Source organism: Rousettus aegyptiacus, unplaced genomic scaffold (genome assembly GCF_014176215.1).
Source record: "Rousettus aegyptiacus isolate mRouAeg1 unplaced genomic scaffold, mRouAeg1.p scaffold_m13_p_13, whole genome shotgun sequence".
NCBI lineage: Eukaryota > Metazoa > Chordata > Mammalia > Chiroptera > Pteropodidae > Rousettus > Rousettus aegyptiacus.
The window spans coordinates 56,043,728-56,060,102 of record NW_023416288.1 but is presented as its reverse complement, the minus strand read 5'-3'; the positions used below and the strand labels follow the sequence as shown (position 1 = coordinate 56,060,102).

The 16,375-nt window shown below is 40.2% G+C and overlaps 1 protein-coding gene across 4 annotated transcripts in view; it reads right to left on the bottom strand.

The window, feature by feature from the left end:
- KIAA1549 (KIAA1549 ortholog) overlaps positions 1–16,375 on the bottom strand; it is a 105,890-nt gene that overhangs the window by 6,992 nt on the left and 82,523 nt on the right. For all 4 annotated transcript variants that reach the window (XM_016161856.2, XM_036230840.1, XM_036230841.1 and 1 more), the window contains exons 16-19: positions 15,936–16,247; positions 11,735–11,781; positions 5,949–6,106; positions 1,057–1,202 (exon numbers count right to left, since the gene is read on the bottom strand). In XM_016161856.2, coding sequence (XP_016017342.2) covers positions 1,057–1,202; positions 5,949–6,106; positions 11,735–11,781; positions 15,936–16,247 — 663 coding nt within the window. The remainder of the gene's footprint in view (positions 1–1,056; positions 1,203–5,948; positions 6,107–11,734; positions 11,782–15,935; positions 16,248–16,375) is intronic.

The window sequence follows — 16,375 nt, the reverse complement described above, 5'->3', positions numbered from 1 at the left end:
CAATGATGCTGATAAACCCACCACAAAGCACACAGGGTGAGTTGGTAGGTCTGCATGGTCATGAGTATTTATACAGCGATCACGCTCAAGATCAAGGCCAGAGTTTAGTCACCGACAGGTTCAAATTCACTGCTTAAAAGTCAAAATCGGAGAGGCAGAAAGCAGAGTGGTGGTTTCCCTGAGCTGGAGAGGTGAACGAATGGGGAGTTAGTGTTTAATGAGTGCAGAGTTTCCGTTTCACAAGATGGAAAGAAGCTATGGTCATAGGTGGTGGTCATGGTTGCATACTAGCGTGAATGTATGTAAAACCACTGAACTGTATACTTAAAAATGGTTAGGATGGTAAATTTTATGTTCCATGCATTTTATAAGAAAAATAACTGGAAGAACAAAACATAACTGTTACTTAGGTCTCTGCCCAGATTTTCTGTAATAAATATTGCTTTTATTATTTTTTAAAAGGTTATTTTAAAAAAATCATGACTTCTAGCCTGGAAATCTGCCTTGAGAACGAGTACATACTTTCCAAAAGTTCAATGCCAATACTCCCCCACTCTGGGTTGGAAGGCTAAGTGAAATAACCCAGACAGAAAAAGTTGAAAATCACATGATATCACTTATATGTGGGATATTAACCTAAAAGCAACAAATGAACAGGACAAACAGACAGAGACTCATGGACATGGACAATAGACTAGTGGTTACCAGAGGGTAGGGGGGCAGGGGAGAGGTATATGGGGTAAAGGAGGTCAAATACGTGGTGATAGAAAGAAACCTAACTATGGGAGGTAAACACACAGTGTAAACACATATAGGCCTTACTATTAAAGTGTACAGCTTAAACTTACTGGATTTTGTTAACCAATGTCACCATAAAAACATAAACAAACAAACAAAAAAACATACAAACACAAATACACTCAAGGGGAGAAAAGTGAGGAAGGTTAAAACTTTCATTTATGTAGGTTTTTTTACAAGGAATTCCCAAAGCAGAAGTAGCTGAATTAAGTGATTATGCATAAACTCTCAGTGGAGACCCAAACGCAAAATACTCACGGCCTCTCTTCGGCCTGCCTCGTCCTCCCCATATGAAGGCCAGCCTGGTCCCCCATACTGGCCGCTTCTGCTTGGTGCAATTTCCACTGGCTGAGCTCCGATTCTGCTCGTAATTCCCACCTGAGTCAGGTGCTGGATCTGGGAGCCTGAAGGAACGCAATGGAGAGGCCTGGTCAACATTGGTAGGTGAGCGAGGCTGCTCATTAAGGCTGTTTGGCTCTGACCCCCACACTCCCTTAGAGACAGGGACATCAGCATTGTTCAAACACGGCACCAATTCTACCTCCCACTTCCTAAGAAAAACAGACCTCGAGTGTCTTAGTTCACGGGTTTTACTTCCTTTCAATACAGTGGCTGCTACCAATGTCCTTATTTTCCTGGCTAGACATCAAAGGACGGAATAAAGGGTTTAACAGAGGGCCCTTCCATTCATTTCTGTAGAGGCTACAAATAAGAACCATCTTACTTATTCAGTTGAAAGGAGTGAAAGGTTTCAGAGCCATAAAGGAGCCCAAACCTAGCTCCTTCTTGCTCGAGGCTTCCAGACTCACGAGGAGCTGAAAACAATATGCTTTTTCACTTAAAAGGCAGAGCATATTTATTTGAATTCAAAATGTTAAAGTATAATGTCATTATACTCATTGTTTCCGTAACTTAGCCACGTCACAGTTAAAGCCACCCACCGAACCCCAGCAGCAAGGTGTACCGATGGCAAAGCCAGAATCTTCCTGGAGCTCATTCGCTCTCCCACACATACACATGCTCTAGCCTCGGGTAACTGGGAACGTAAACAACATATGTTTCTCCCTTGTCAACTTTTGGCAATAGGAAATATCCCTATTCTGCAAATTCAGGGAGAAAAAAATGATCTTTAAGCACTGCAGAATAAAAGTACTTATTTCCAAGTGCTCCTAGCAAATTCATCTGTCCTACAAAGGTTCAGAGATCTCCAAGGTAAGGGGGGGCGACCCCTTCATCATCATCTCATCTAGCTGTCTAATTAACAGCCTCCCTTAAGCAAATACATTGAGGGCAGGGGAGGGAACCTCCTCTACGGTTTTATGTGGATACATAATGATCACTAAAAGCTAAAGTTCAGAAAAAACGGGGTCCTGTTAGAGTAACAGACTCTGCAGGCACATTTGTCAGTTACCAAAGACTCCTAACAGTATTCAAATTATGAGGACGATCAGTTCCGTATGCCCCACTGTGTGAGCAAATCTTGCAAAGGACATAAATGCCGCATAGGGTTCTCCACCATTTATAAAAATTCAGACAACTGCACGGGGCGAAAAGAACAGCTTTGTGTTAAAACCCCAATGGTAGTTGAAATCATAATGCAGACACTATTCTGTATCTCGTGGAGTTCACTTAACGATACCAGAGCTTTCCCCATGATTCAATGTGGGGCATCACACCCATGAAGCGTGGCTTTGCATTCCACCCCAGCCTCTGACAAGTCCGGCCACTTGAGCATCCAGTGACCACTCCCACTGAGCCTCGATGCCTCACTTCTCAAATGGGATAAATAAATAAATAAATAAACCTTATGGTGTTATTTCAAAGATTAAAAAAGATTAAATAGGCCAAGTACTGAACGCACAGGAGGCGATCTTCATTTCCCTTTTTCTGACTCTTTCTGAGCTCTTCGTTTTGAACAGCCCCACGATTTACTCACTGGTGCCCTTGTTACTGGGTATTGAGGGAGCTTACAATTGTTTGCCATCACGAATAATGCTCTGATAAATATCTTTTCCATGTAGTTTTTCTCCCAATATTTTGGACTTCTTTGGAGAAGAGGAGCCTAGATTCCCAAAAACGGAATTACCAAATCAAAAGCTCATTAAGTTACTGCCAAGCTGCTTTCCCTAACTAAGTTCACTGACTTACACCAACACCGAAAATAACAGTGGTAATAATAAGGCGACTAATATTTAATAGTTTATGACATGCCAGGCACTATTTTAAGCACATTACACCTATTATCTTCTTTAATGATCAAAATAACCATAGGAAGTAAATATGGATATTATCCCCTCTGTACAGATAAAGAAACGGGATGCTAATTTCATACCACATTATGATGAAATTAGCTTCATGACTGATATTGTGCCCCATCATGGTTTTAATTTGCACACCTTCAATCATTTGCAAAACCAGGCATTTTGTTTGTTTACTTTCACTTGGTATACACACATTTCTTTTGTGAATTCTTTCTTCCTATCTTTTGCTCATTAATCTTTTGAGGCTTGCCCATTCATCAATTTACGTGAGCCATCCTCTATAATAAAAATATCTCTTGGTCATATCTGCTATAAAATCTTCCCTAGATACTATTTTCCTTTTGTTTTTGCGAATTTTTAGACATATGCATATTTGATAATTTTATAAAGTCAGAAAGGGAACTCTTCTAGTGTATCTTAACATTTTTCCCATTACAAATTTTCACACAATTTAATCTATTAGAAATTCTTAGAAAATAACTTCCTCTTCAAACGTTTCTCATACATATAAATTCTCTATTCTTCTAGATTAAAAATAAATATTTCCGAATTTCATTTTATATCTGTGATGTGACAGTTAATAGGAGAAACAAGACTCACTACAAAGCTAGCACCTGTAAAGTATGGGGATCCTGTAGGATGTTAAGGCTGTATTATTTTTGTTGACTGACAGATGATGCAAAATGCAAGAACTGCCTTGGAGACCACAGTGGATAATGATCCACCAATTCTTAAAAAATTGGAATTGGTCTAAGTTTCTTGATGACACTATGAATGTGTATACTCTCCAGAAAGTTAGACATAGCAAAACACATTATTTAACATGTAATGGCTCCTCTTATTAGAGCTTCCGTCTTCAAAAGGAGGGTGAAGAAATGAATGGGGAAAACTAAAGAGCAACTTTGAGCCCCTGTAATAAAATGAAGCAAGATGGAGTGATAATGAACTCTGAGGATCCTTCAGAGTGGAGAGCTGTACTAGAAACAGAAAGAACTTCGGAGTTTAAACAACATAGATGCTTTAAAAACTCTGAATGCCATTCACAGATATAGTATTCATAGTATCAACTATTCGTGAGAGGTCATTTTACGGCACAAAATGGTCAGTTGTAATTTAGGGATACAAAATTGGATCCCGGGTAAGCCAGAGAGGTAGCCTTGTAAGAATCAGCTCAGCCATGTTGGGCATCGCTCGTCAATTACCAGCAGTCTCTCTCAGGTGGGTCTGCAAGGGGTCTCTTACCTAGTCAACTTACACATCTGTTAGACTAATTAGGGAAATCAAGTGTAAAATATAGCATTTGAAAATTTGAGCATTTACACAGATTTCAGGATGAATCCCTCAAAAATGTCAAGCATCTATTGAACTTGATGAGGATTTGTTCTGGATCCAATGATTAACACAAAACTCCCAGGAGATTTAAATGTATTTTTTTTCCTACCTTATTTTTTGAAAATAAATTTATTCGTAATCTAGATGTAATTATTGAGGACACTCAGTTCAGAAAACATTATTTTTTTCCTTATCAAAATTCTGAGGGCTCCTCATTCTCTTGATTCTTTAACGTGCATCTCAAAAACTGACAAAAACTAAGTGTGTTAGATTGTCAAAATATAGGTGTTTAAAGCTAGCTCCTTTTCTTAAAAAAGTGAATGTAGAAAGACTGAATCTCTAAATTTTAATTGTGGTCTGACAAAAACACCCTGTATCTTTATATTAAATATACTAAATATTATACTTTTATAAGTAAACCAAATTATGCTCAATGTTTTTTAAATCAACTAATTATAATTTTTTGAATTTTTTTTTTAAGAAAAACACTTAACAAAATTTATTTTCCTTCTGGCTTCAAATTTCCCAGAAATTGGACACTTTAAACTATGTTTTTTTAAACTTTTTTTTTTAAATAATTTTTTATTTTTCAATTGCAGCTGACACAGTATTATATGAAGAATTATGTTCTTTTAAAAACATAAAACAAGAACTCTTATTTCCTATGTGGAGATATTCTGCGTAGAATTTGTAGTTGAATTCCAACAGGTAATTAAAGGAAACCTAAATGCTAAAAGTAAAGAGAAGCCATATACCAATACTTAAAAGTCTGACACTGAATTAGAAGACCAGTTTAGAAGAAGTGACCTTTCACTGTTGAATTATCAAGATCTGCACTGGTTACTCGGAAATAACACTAAGATGATTCTTTTAATGAGGGCTGGAAAGAGAGGCTGAAAGGAGCTAGAACAGTTCCACGTGGCCACCAGCTTCCCCAGGCCCTCCACTGCCGACCGCCCCGGTGGGTGACAGCAGGGAGGGGATGGCAGGGCTTAGGCACAGAATGAAAAAAAAAATGAAACGAAAATTTAAAAAGAAGATGATATTAACAAAGGTAGAAGGGAAAACATTGAGGGAGGTGAGGTTTGAGGAGAAATGAGTGGTTGTACCCTCCCAGAAGAGACCAAATAAATAAAAAAAAAATCTCCTCCGAGTAACTGTCCAGCAACTTTTAGGGTCGCTTCTTAAAAGCAGGGAAAGTGCTCACTTTAAAACAAATACCCGTTTGAATGCCATAACAAGTACTTAGAGAAAAAAAATATTTGTTTAACTGAATTCCAAGAATTTAGAACCATTTTCCCTGGAAGAGATGTGCTGTGAGTTCCATGTGAAGGGCCTGCTTCTGAGATGCTGATTCAGGACTCAGTGGACCCTCCTGTCCCACCTCCCTGCCCTGCATCTCGCCTGGAGCAAAGGGCAGCAGCTCCCATCGGTGGAAGAGGCTGCTGAACGCTGGGATGCTGATACGCTGGGAAGTCTAGAATGCACTCTGCCAGAATTCAGCCAAAATGCAAGCGTCCTCTAGTTCCGAAATGCAAGCTAAATAGCCACATGTACCTGTGGTACCCCCGACGGGCCGAGGCCGGGCCACCGATGGCATGTCCTCAGAGTAGATCCCTCGGGCAGCAAACGGGGCTTCGGCCGATGTCTGTGGCTGCTGGGACTCAGAAGGGACCAGCTCTGAAGACGGCAGCAAACCAGGGCCAAAACTGGGTCTGAAGGCAAAGCACACCGACTGTCAGGACCGTACTCTGGCTCTGCTTTCTGACTAGGGGCACCCTCAGCCCCACGGAAAAATAAGACCTATAGGTCTACTGGCTTAGTATCCATCTCTCCTGGAAGATAGCTGATGCCTGACAAATCTGTCAGATAATAGAAGAAGAAATTCTTCAGTGTGCACATCAGCAGAAGGCATGGTCAAGTCCGAGGGCCTTTTCATTACCAGCATCTGACTAAAGTGGTGGTTCTCAGCGGTGGCTACACATTAGCAGCACCAGGGCTTTCGAAAGCCCCAGTATCCACGCTACACCCCGGACCAATTAAAACAGACCCTCTGGAGGTGGAACCCAGACATTAGCAGTTTTTAAGGATCCAGTGACAATCCCCAGGTCCATTAAGGCTGAAATGCTCTAAAGTGGCAGTTCTCTAACCTTTGGTCTCAGGATCCCTTTATACTCAAAAATTGTTGCAAATTCCCAATAGCTTTTATTTTATGTGTATGCTACCTGTAGATACGTATCGCATTTAAAATTAAACCAGAAATTTTTAAATTACTTATTTTTACCATTCATTTAAAATAACATTAAATGTATCACGTGTCAATATTTTTCATTAAATTAACTATATTGTCAAAAAACATTAAGGAAAAGTTTTATATCTTTTTCAAATTCCCTCAGTAGAAGACATCTGAATTCTCATCTATTCTGTATTCAATCAGTTGCCATAAATGGGTAGTTGGAAAAGGGAGGAAGATTTTAATAGCCTTTTCAGATAATATTAAAATATTTCAGATATTCTTCCATACCACACCAAAACTCAATGCAGTTTCCTTACGTGCTAGTGGTAACATGGAATCTGGAACGATACCGATGAATTTTTCATACTCTGCTACATTAAGACTCACTGGCACATCTTATACTTTGAATGGACTCACTGTGATTTTATGACACTGGTCATTTGGAAAATATTAGTTCACTGTACTTTATAGACTTTATAGACATTAACACATTTCATTTTACAGGATTAAATAAAAATGACATTCATTATTATCACCATCAAGTTCAGCAGAAACATCCTTAAGCTGTCAAGTTCATGGTGGCAGACAAGTTTCTAAAATCCTAAATTCACTTGAAAGGTTGATTTTATCACTGGCGACAGATACTGTCAGTTGTGTTTCTTGAAGTGACAGGCCCTCTTCATTCATTTTCAAGACCGCGTCTGCCGATCTCCCAAGGCTCAATAATGATGTCTGCCAGGTATTCATTCAAGTCAAAAACATGGGAGCAGTTAGTTCAGTTCTTAACCTGTACTCGACAAAGTGCTTTACATGTATTTCTTCTTTTGTCACACCGACTATTAAAGACTCAAGAGTTTAGGTTTTAATGAAATTAATAGTTGTGATGTCATCGAAGACACACTAACATAAAACTAGCATTTTTAAAACAAATTCGGTGCTCAGAGGTGAAGAACGTGACTACTCGAACGATTTGCTGCCACTGCCTTCCAACCTTCATTACTTTTGCACCTCAGTGCAAATGTCGACATCACAAAAAATCTCAGAATACCACTTGAGACCCACTCTTCTAAAGAAATTTGAGTTAAAAAAAAGACGACAGTCTAATTACGATTCTTCGCAAATGACAGTCTACCAGTAATTAACAGATCAAACCAGTTTGATGACAGTATAGACTCACTGGCCCTTATTCTACAGTGTTCTTTCTGAAGTGCATCTCAGAAATCGAAACCCACGCTATCTATATTATTCTCTTTCAATAATGCTGCTGTTTTAGACTGACCTCAGGAAGGGGAGTCTGACGTCTCTGACCTTCGGATCTAAGAGCTTAAAGTAAGGCAAATCCACGTACCAGCGCTCACCTAACTGCACCCCAATGTCTGAGTCATCCACCCACGAACCAGCTCTGGCCCTTCACTTAATTCTTTCTACTTCATCGCGTCAGGGAGCCCCCTCCCACCTACATTTACAGCTTTTTTTTTATTATTATTATTCTACATTGTGTGCTCAAGTAGTTGAGTGTGATCCAAATACTCTCGAATCCTTTCACTTGGGTGACCATAAAATGTATCCTCCAAACCAGGGCACTTCTGAGAGTGAAAGTTATTAATAGTTATGCTGGACAACAGGTGTAAACTGGAACTGGACTGGGCTAACCGGATCATACGGCCCTCCTGTCAGTTTCTTCCCTGGATCACCTGAGCTCCACTTGCTGGCTTTGCTTCACTGCTCTGGGGTCATGAAGCAGTGCCTGAGTAGGGGAGTAGGGCTGGGAACAGAACAAACCCCTCTGAAAATGAGGGAGAATAAAGAAAAGTAACAGAAATTATGACAAAACAGATTAACATTCCTAGTTCTGTGTGACTCCTGGTCACTGAAGGATAGTTTAGTGTAACTTCTGAGATTAATTCTGCTTTTCTACAATTCCTTCTTTGTAATAAATCGATCGTCCATTCATGTGAGGGTCTGTTTATGACTCTGTTCTGTCTGATTGGTCTAGTTGTCCAATTTTACAGCAATACCACACTGTCTTAATTATTTGACAGTAATTTATAACAACTAGAATAGTCCTAATACCTTATTCTTCTTTCTTAGCATATCTTGGCTATTCTTGGTCCTTTGCATTTCCACATATGTTTTTAAATCAGCTTGTCCATTTCCACATATTAAGAAAATCCAACAAATTACTGGGATTTTTAAAGGGATTACAACGACTCTGTTGATCACTTGGGGAGAACTGACATTTTTAAAATGTTGAGCTGTCCAAATCATGAACATCTTTCTTTGGAAGGTTTAAATAAAACAGGTTTTTGTAAACTGATCTTGTATCCCCCTACCTGGTAACTTAGCTATCTTTGCTATTTTGCCATCTTGCTAAATTCCCTTAATTCTAACAATGTACATGTTGACATTTTAGGATTTTTTACTACAAAATTATATCATCTGCGCATAACAACAGTATTCTTTCTTTCTTTGAATTCCTTAAGCTTTCCTTTTCGTGCCTTATGGCACTGACTAGGATGCCCAAGCGCCGTTAATGGAAAACAAGCAGGCATTTTTGTCTTGCTCCTGTGATCGGAAGCAGGAGGCGGGGAAACTTCTACCATTTCACCTTTCGGTAACGCTTGCCGAGATAACTTTTATCGAATTAGAAAAGTGTGCGCCTATTCTCTGCCAAGGTTTTTACCATGAATGGATGTTGATTTTATCAAAGGCTGCATCTATTTAAACGAAGGTTTTCCTCCTTTATTCTCGAAGTAGTAAATTACATCGATTGATCTTAATATTATATCACCCTTGCATTCCTGGAATAAATCCACTTTGGTGTGACGTGGCTTCCTTTTGTATATCTTGCTGGATATACTTAATATATATATATTTTTTGCATCTATGTTTATGAGTGAAACTGGCCCTTAATGCTCCCTTTCTTGCAATGTCCTTGCCCTTCTTGCCTTGTCCTTGGTGTCAAAGTCATGCTGGTTTCATAACATGAGTTGGGAGCGTTCTCTCTTTTTCTCTTCTTTAGAAGAGTTTGTGTTACATCAGCTCCTTTTCTTCCTTCGGTGTTCGGTAGTGTTCCCTGTTGAAGCCACCTGGGCCTAGAATTTTCTTTGTGGGAAAAATTTTAACTACGATTTCAGTTTCTTTAAGAGTTCTATGATCGTTTGGGATTTCTCTTTCTAGGAATTTTTCCGTTTCAAATTAACAAAAAATTTGTTCAAAAAATCTTTTTAATGTCCGAATGTTTTTTTTACATCTTTCTTTTAAAAATCTTTTTAACTTCTGTAAGATCTAGATTAATTTGTCCTTATATAGATAATGTTACAGATTATCTGATCAGGTTCTCCAGGGGTCAATCAATTTCATCAGCTTTTTCAAAGAACTCCGAGCTTTGTTGTCCCTCCCTGTTATGGTTTTGATTTTCTTTCATTAATTTCTATCCTTATTTTTATTATTTCCTTCCTTCTACTTCCTTTAAGATTAATTGGATTTTAACATCTCGAGATGGATGCTTAGATCACTAATTTAGGGGACCAAAGTCCTCCTAATATGACTTTAGATGTACCCCGCAACTTTTGCTAAGCTGCGTTTTCAATGATTATTCATTTCAGAATGTTTTGATTTCCGCTATGATTTCTTCAGTGTACCACAGTTACTAGGAAGGGTATTGATTAACATGCAAACATATGTGGATTTTTGAGTTGTTGATTTCTAACTTAATTTCACTATGATTAGCAAACATACCCTGAGTGATTTCGTCTCTGAAATTTGTTAAGATTTGTTATGACTGAGTATATGGTAAAATTTCTTAAATCTTGTGTGTATTTTTGAAGTATGTGTATTCTGCAGTTATTGAGTCCACTGTTCTATATATATATTTCAAGTAGGTCAAGCTGATGAATAATGTTCAAATTTTCTACATCCTTTTCATATCTACACACTTTTTTTGTCTCTTGTAAGCTAAAGTAGTTTTTTATATCCAATTTGACAACCCTTTGGTCTTTTAATTAGAATATTTAGCCATTTATACTTAATGTAATTATTTATATATCTAATTTAGTATTCTACCACTTATATTTGCTTTCTATATGCACTGCAAATTTTATGTTCCTTTCTCTCCCATATTTCTTGCCTTCTTCTGGATTATTTTTAAATTATTTTATTTCTCCCTATTACCTTGACATTTAATTTTTAGCATTCTTTAAGTCGTCGTCCTAAAATTTACACCAGACTTTTTGACTTATTACAGTCTAACACAAATTCGGACTTTTACATCTCCCCAGACACTGGAGCTTAACTCTGTATTAAGCATAATTATTTCAGAACCTGTGTTCAATAACTCTATTCTCTGAAACCCCTCCAATTCCATTCCTATTGTGTTTCTCTTTATCTTTTAAATCATATTTTCTTTTCCTCTCATATAACTGGTAGTGTGTTTGGCATGTACCTGAAAACCTATAATGATAATGGGACCTAGTATGATATGATTTTCCTCTAAAGGAGAATTACATTTGCTTCTGCCAGGCAGCTGGAGGGACTAACAGTGTCTGATCACCTCAATGGCATCAGGGGTTGAAAGAATTCAAAGCTGAGTTGTAGTTCCTGTAGGAACCCATCTACTTACCATTCACCCTTACTCCTAGGGGTGTAACCCCTAAGGGTCTGAACCCAAAACCTCCTATCCTTGTCCTCCCAGCCCCACGAGTCTATCAAAAGTTTTGCTCAGCTTCCCAGCCACCTCTTCTGGAAAGAGCAGGTGCCTCTGGGAGAGAGGGGTCCAAAGGGCAGGGCTCACCTCTCTGGACCTCCTAGATCTAGGCACCATACTTCTTCATTGCCCTGTTAGCACTGAGTTTTATATTTGTATTTCAAAATCTTATCTCACTTTTCCAGTTGTCCTCAGGAAATTATCTAGTCTGTCAGTACTGGAAGCAGAACTTAAATTCCAACTTTTTTCCTCTTTTTCTGGTTAAATCAAGAGAACACACAATTCAGAGTTTTGCATCTGCTCATACCAGCTAACAGAAATGAGTTCACAAAATTGGGGGAAAAAAAAAAAAAAACAGCCTATATGAGGAAGTCCTAATACATTTTCTCCTGCAAACTTTACCTTGGCAATGCGCCTGATGGGGGAGTCATTCCATAGTCGTCATATCTCTGGAAGAAATTCAAAAGAAGATAGATTAATATTTGATACTTATGAGAAAGTGACAACAGCAAACTTATAAATTTAGGTTTATGGGATCAACTTTCAAGAGAATTATTTTCTCATAAAAAGTCGGCATGCTACTGGGGCATTCTGCCATCAAGTAATGCCAGAAGCTTCAGTTCAGAGAACAAGGCTACCAGACTTTAAACACAGCTAATTTAAAGATATTTATTTCTTTTGTAAAAACGTGAATAATAGGATTTCTCTTCCCTACCGGGGCCTTCGCTATAAACTTATATCTTCTGCTAAAAAGGCAGGCCAAGGGACTCTACCAACATCGGCCACCAGAGTCACCAGGTCTAATGGATGCCCAGCAGCAATTTGGATTCCCTCAAGATATGAAATGATGCAAATGTTGTCCCACGTTATAAAAAGGATAAAGATATAAAGGACCAGAAATGAGAGAGACAAAGATAAAGGGAGCACCTTCAGCTTCCGGAAGATTTCCAGTTCCCAGGAGGCCCCACCGTATCGTTCCATAGGTGCCCCCATATCCATCCATCAGCTCTTCTTACCTGAGCTAATCTGAGCTAACCAAGTCCTCTCTGACTAAAACCACGTGGCCTCAGACTTAAAGAAATGTGTATTTGCATTGCATTTTTCATGACACTGACGTACCCAACCTTAACTAACACGTGACTCCTATTTCCACATTTCTTTTCAACAACTGTGAATCACTATTTTGGAATCAGATATTTCGGCAGAACACTAACTCCGGAGAGAGTCTATCCAACTCCAGTTTGAACCAACTAGCTGTTCACAGGCAGAATCAGAAGCCCCGAGTCAAGGTATCAAGTCAGCCTTGCTTCCAGATTTGCTCTAATATTAGATCTTTTTTTTTTTTTTTAATCTGCCTTTGTGGAATTACTATTTTTGGTAAGCACTGTATGAGCACTAACTCAGGCCTGTAGTAACACTAAAATAAAGTGCTCACAATCTCTGTTTTGTAGACGAAACCAACTGGCAAAGAAGTTCGGTAATTTCTTCCTAATTTGTCTGATTCCAAAGATGATGCTTTTCGCCACTCCTACTGCCTTGCCCATGGTTTTCAAACCCAGGCTATGCCCCTGTAATTCCATTTCTATTGTCTTGAAAATGTAGATGCTCTGGAGTCAGACTGGCCAAGCTACTCCACTTCCTCAGGTCTATTTCCTAATACCCAGAAGAACAGAATGTCAAGGTCAGAATGATCTCTACGCCTCATTGAGTTCTGAAGGGGTTATTAGATATGAAACGGTGCTCAAATTACTTAACCTTCTGACCAGATCTGTTTCCATACCCTTGGCAGAGGAAGAGAAATCAGAGCTGAGCTCCCCAACTCAGGTAAAAGATGCCAAAGTGGGGTACAGAAGAAAGGATGAATACAAGGAAGAAGAGCTTCGATTCTTTTTCCAAATAATTAAAGGGAAATCTGAGACTCAGGAAAGATTATTCACGCAGCCCTGTGCTTTCAGCACACTTTAAATTTTAAAACATATTCACGTGTAAAATAAAGCAAAAAAGATCAAAGCTTAGCGGTTTACCTATCAGGATTTCAGGAGATCCAAAAAGAGATGAACTAAAAGAAAAACTGAAAAACATCTGCCCCTCTTCACCTGTTTTATTGTCATAGGGCTAAGCAGGCCCCAAAGAAAAGGTTGTTTTTTTGTTTTTTGGTTTTTTTTTTTTTAAAGTCACAGACAGAATAGTAGGTATTTATTTACTCTAAATCGACCACATCTGTATAAAAGTTTGGGGGACGAAGTCAAATTTTAGCGTCTTGATCAGCTATGTCAACAAAAGTCTCATTTTAATGCATCCCTTCCCTCTCTTCAGTATAAAAAAAATAGGTAAATAGCTCGAGCAGGGTAGTCGGTTGGTGGCGTCTGGGATGGGCCTGCTTGTAAAAGTATAGCTCAGGTATTCGTACCCGCTGCTGAGAGGACTAGTCCAGGCTGGTTAACTTTACTCAGGAAAGCAGAAATGCCACCTATCAAGTGGTCTGACTCACCAATGCATAACTAACACCCTCGTGCTGGCAAAAGGGAGCAAGAATGTCATCAGACGGTTAATAAAGGTCCACGGGGTAACTGAAAGCACCTTGAAATCCACATTCCTGTGGTTTTTAGTGAAGTCAAAAGCAGCAAATAAAGGGTGATCAGGTTCCTCCTGGCAACAAACAGTATCTTTATGACCAGTTTATAAGCATGCTAAAACGATACTAGATAGTCACAGATTAAACTGCTATCATTCTCATCAAAATTCACAAAGGTAACATCGAAAGTCCATGATGAGAAAACTACTCAATAACAGCACTTACAAAAATCTTGCTACAGTTGAGATGGTAGATTAAAGCATTACCACAGAATCATTCCTCTCCAACCCCTATGAACAATGAGCAAATCATAACACAAATCTGTCAAAAATCACTGCCAAAACTCATCAGCAAAAAACCACACAAGTAAAGAAAGGAGCAGAATCATGCCATAAACAGAGAAAAGTGGTGACCAAGCGGGGAGAAAACAAAAGATTCCGGCAGCAGGATATGGCTCCTAACCCTGTCCCCAGAACATGCAGAGTGACCTCCCACTTAGAGGCAGGTTGTCTAATGGACTGACAGGTAGTACCGGAAAGGGAAGGAGGGGAGGAAGTAAGGAAAAGCCCGCAGAGTAGGAGCCAGCCCCTGCGCAGTATAATAGGACGTCAGGAGAAGCAGGATGCGCCACCCCAGGAAGGCCTGCCCCATCTTTCCAGCCAGGAGTCTGAGTATGGAGGAGCAGAGGCTCATGGGAGTGCACATACTCCTGGGTGGGTGGGTGCTGGGTAGGAGCAGGAAAGATGCAACAAGACCGCTGAAGAGATAGCAGAGCACAAGCACCGAGAAGGACTAGACCTGGTCTCATCGGGCCCTTCTTTCCCCTTCTTCCATGAGCTCAGGCTATAGAAACATGGACTGAAAGCCATTTTCAAGAGCGAAACACGTCCCAAATAAGGTAAGGAGCATGCAAAGGTGAATTCACCCACATTCTGGCAAATCGAAGTGAAGGCAGGAAAGACCTGCTTGTATTAACCACAAACAAGACAAAAAGAAAGTCGCACAACGACTCTACAAACATGGCACAGCCAGCAGCAAGCCAGCAAGCAGACAAAAACAAGTTTCACACATGAACATACGTAAAAGACCGAGAACTCTGTCTGGAAGAAAATACAAGTAACAAAGATTTGGAACTATAAAAGAACTTAAAAAAAATGGCAATCTTAAGTCCAACGATGAGATGATAAAACAAGAGAATGAACTGAAATGGGAGACTACGGACTGTGAAAATAATTTGAGGGCCGAAACAATGCCATCATGACTAAGAAATCAACCAGCAGAAGGAAAACAAGATATGGCTTAAAATCAAATGAATGTCACAGAGAAAAGGCCCATAATAATCATAATGAAGGCAGAGACCGAGGGGAAAAAAAAGACAAAGTAGCTAAAGCAATTAAAGTGGTAGACCCAGAAACCAAAGATGAGCCGACATAGAGATAATTGCTATCTGGGACTCCGATAAATAGGTTAGAATAAGAAAATTATTTCAAAATAAAATAAAGTTTCCTGAAGTGGATAAAAGAGCTAAATGTGAAGATAAAACGAACACTGGTTAATCAGAGGGGAAAATAGTCTCAAGAACTATTAAGGCTTCCTCGCAGATCCAGCACGTACATCCCCGCCAAAGAAGCGGGGCTATTAATAAGAAGGCCACAGATTTTTTTTCACAGAACAATTGCAGGAGCATTGGGGGCAGAGAGAGGAACCATGTACAGGCCAACAGGGAACAAGTTCCGGTCAGAAAATGAGCACTGGCTGGCCTTCGTCTTCATTCCCAGTTCCCCTGCCACCCACGGGATCCATCCTCTGTAGGCCTCTCAGCAACTCGGCCTGCGCAACACCAACCAACAGCGTTTTACTTGTCAGCCACCACCCTCAGGACCAGAGGCAGGGGGACAGTTAGGAAGTCCTTGCAACAACCTTGGTGAGAGACAACGGCGGCTCCAACTAGCACGGTGCAGTGAGAGGATTCGAGATGCAGAATCTACGAAGCTCCAGACCAGAGAAGACCGGGCGGCCCGTACTTACGTTGCATGGGCTGCTCGCAGTCTGAGCTGGGCTGTAGAAGGACCCCCACTGGGTGGCTCGTTTCTCATCTCGGGAGGGGGTGCTGGTCACAGGCAGGCCAGCTGGGACCCCGGGGCCTGCAGCGCTGACAGGCTGGCTGCTGGGGGCCACGAGGGCAAAAGCGTCGTCCAGGAGGGAGTGCATGGTCTGGCGTGCTTCCTCAATGGACGGCTGGGGCGGGACGTACTGGGGGGCCGGGAAGGGCAGGCCTGGGTACCGCCCCAGCTCAGCGGAAGACGGAGTCTGCACATCTGCCGGCAGGTCAGGGTCGGACTACAGTCAGGGAAAGAGCAGAGCAAGGAAGAATCAGATGCGAGTATCGGTGGCAATCGAAAACGGAACTCTCTCTGGGGCCAGACTGGAACGTTAACAATTTTCACTGGCATTAAGAAAAAGGCCTA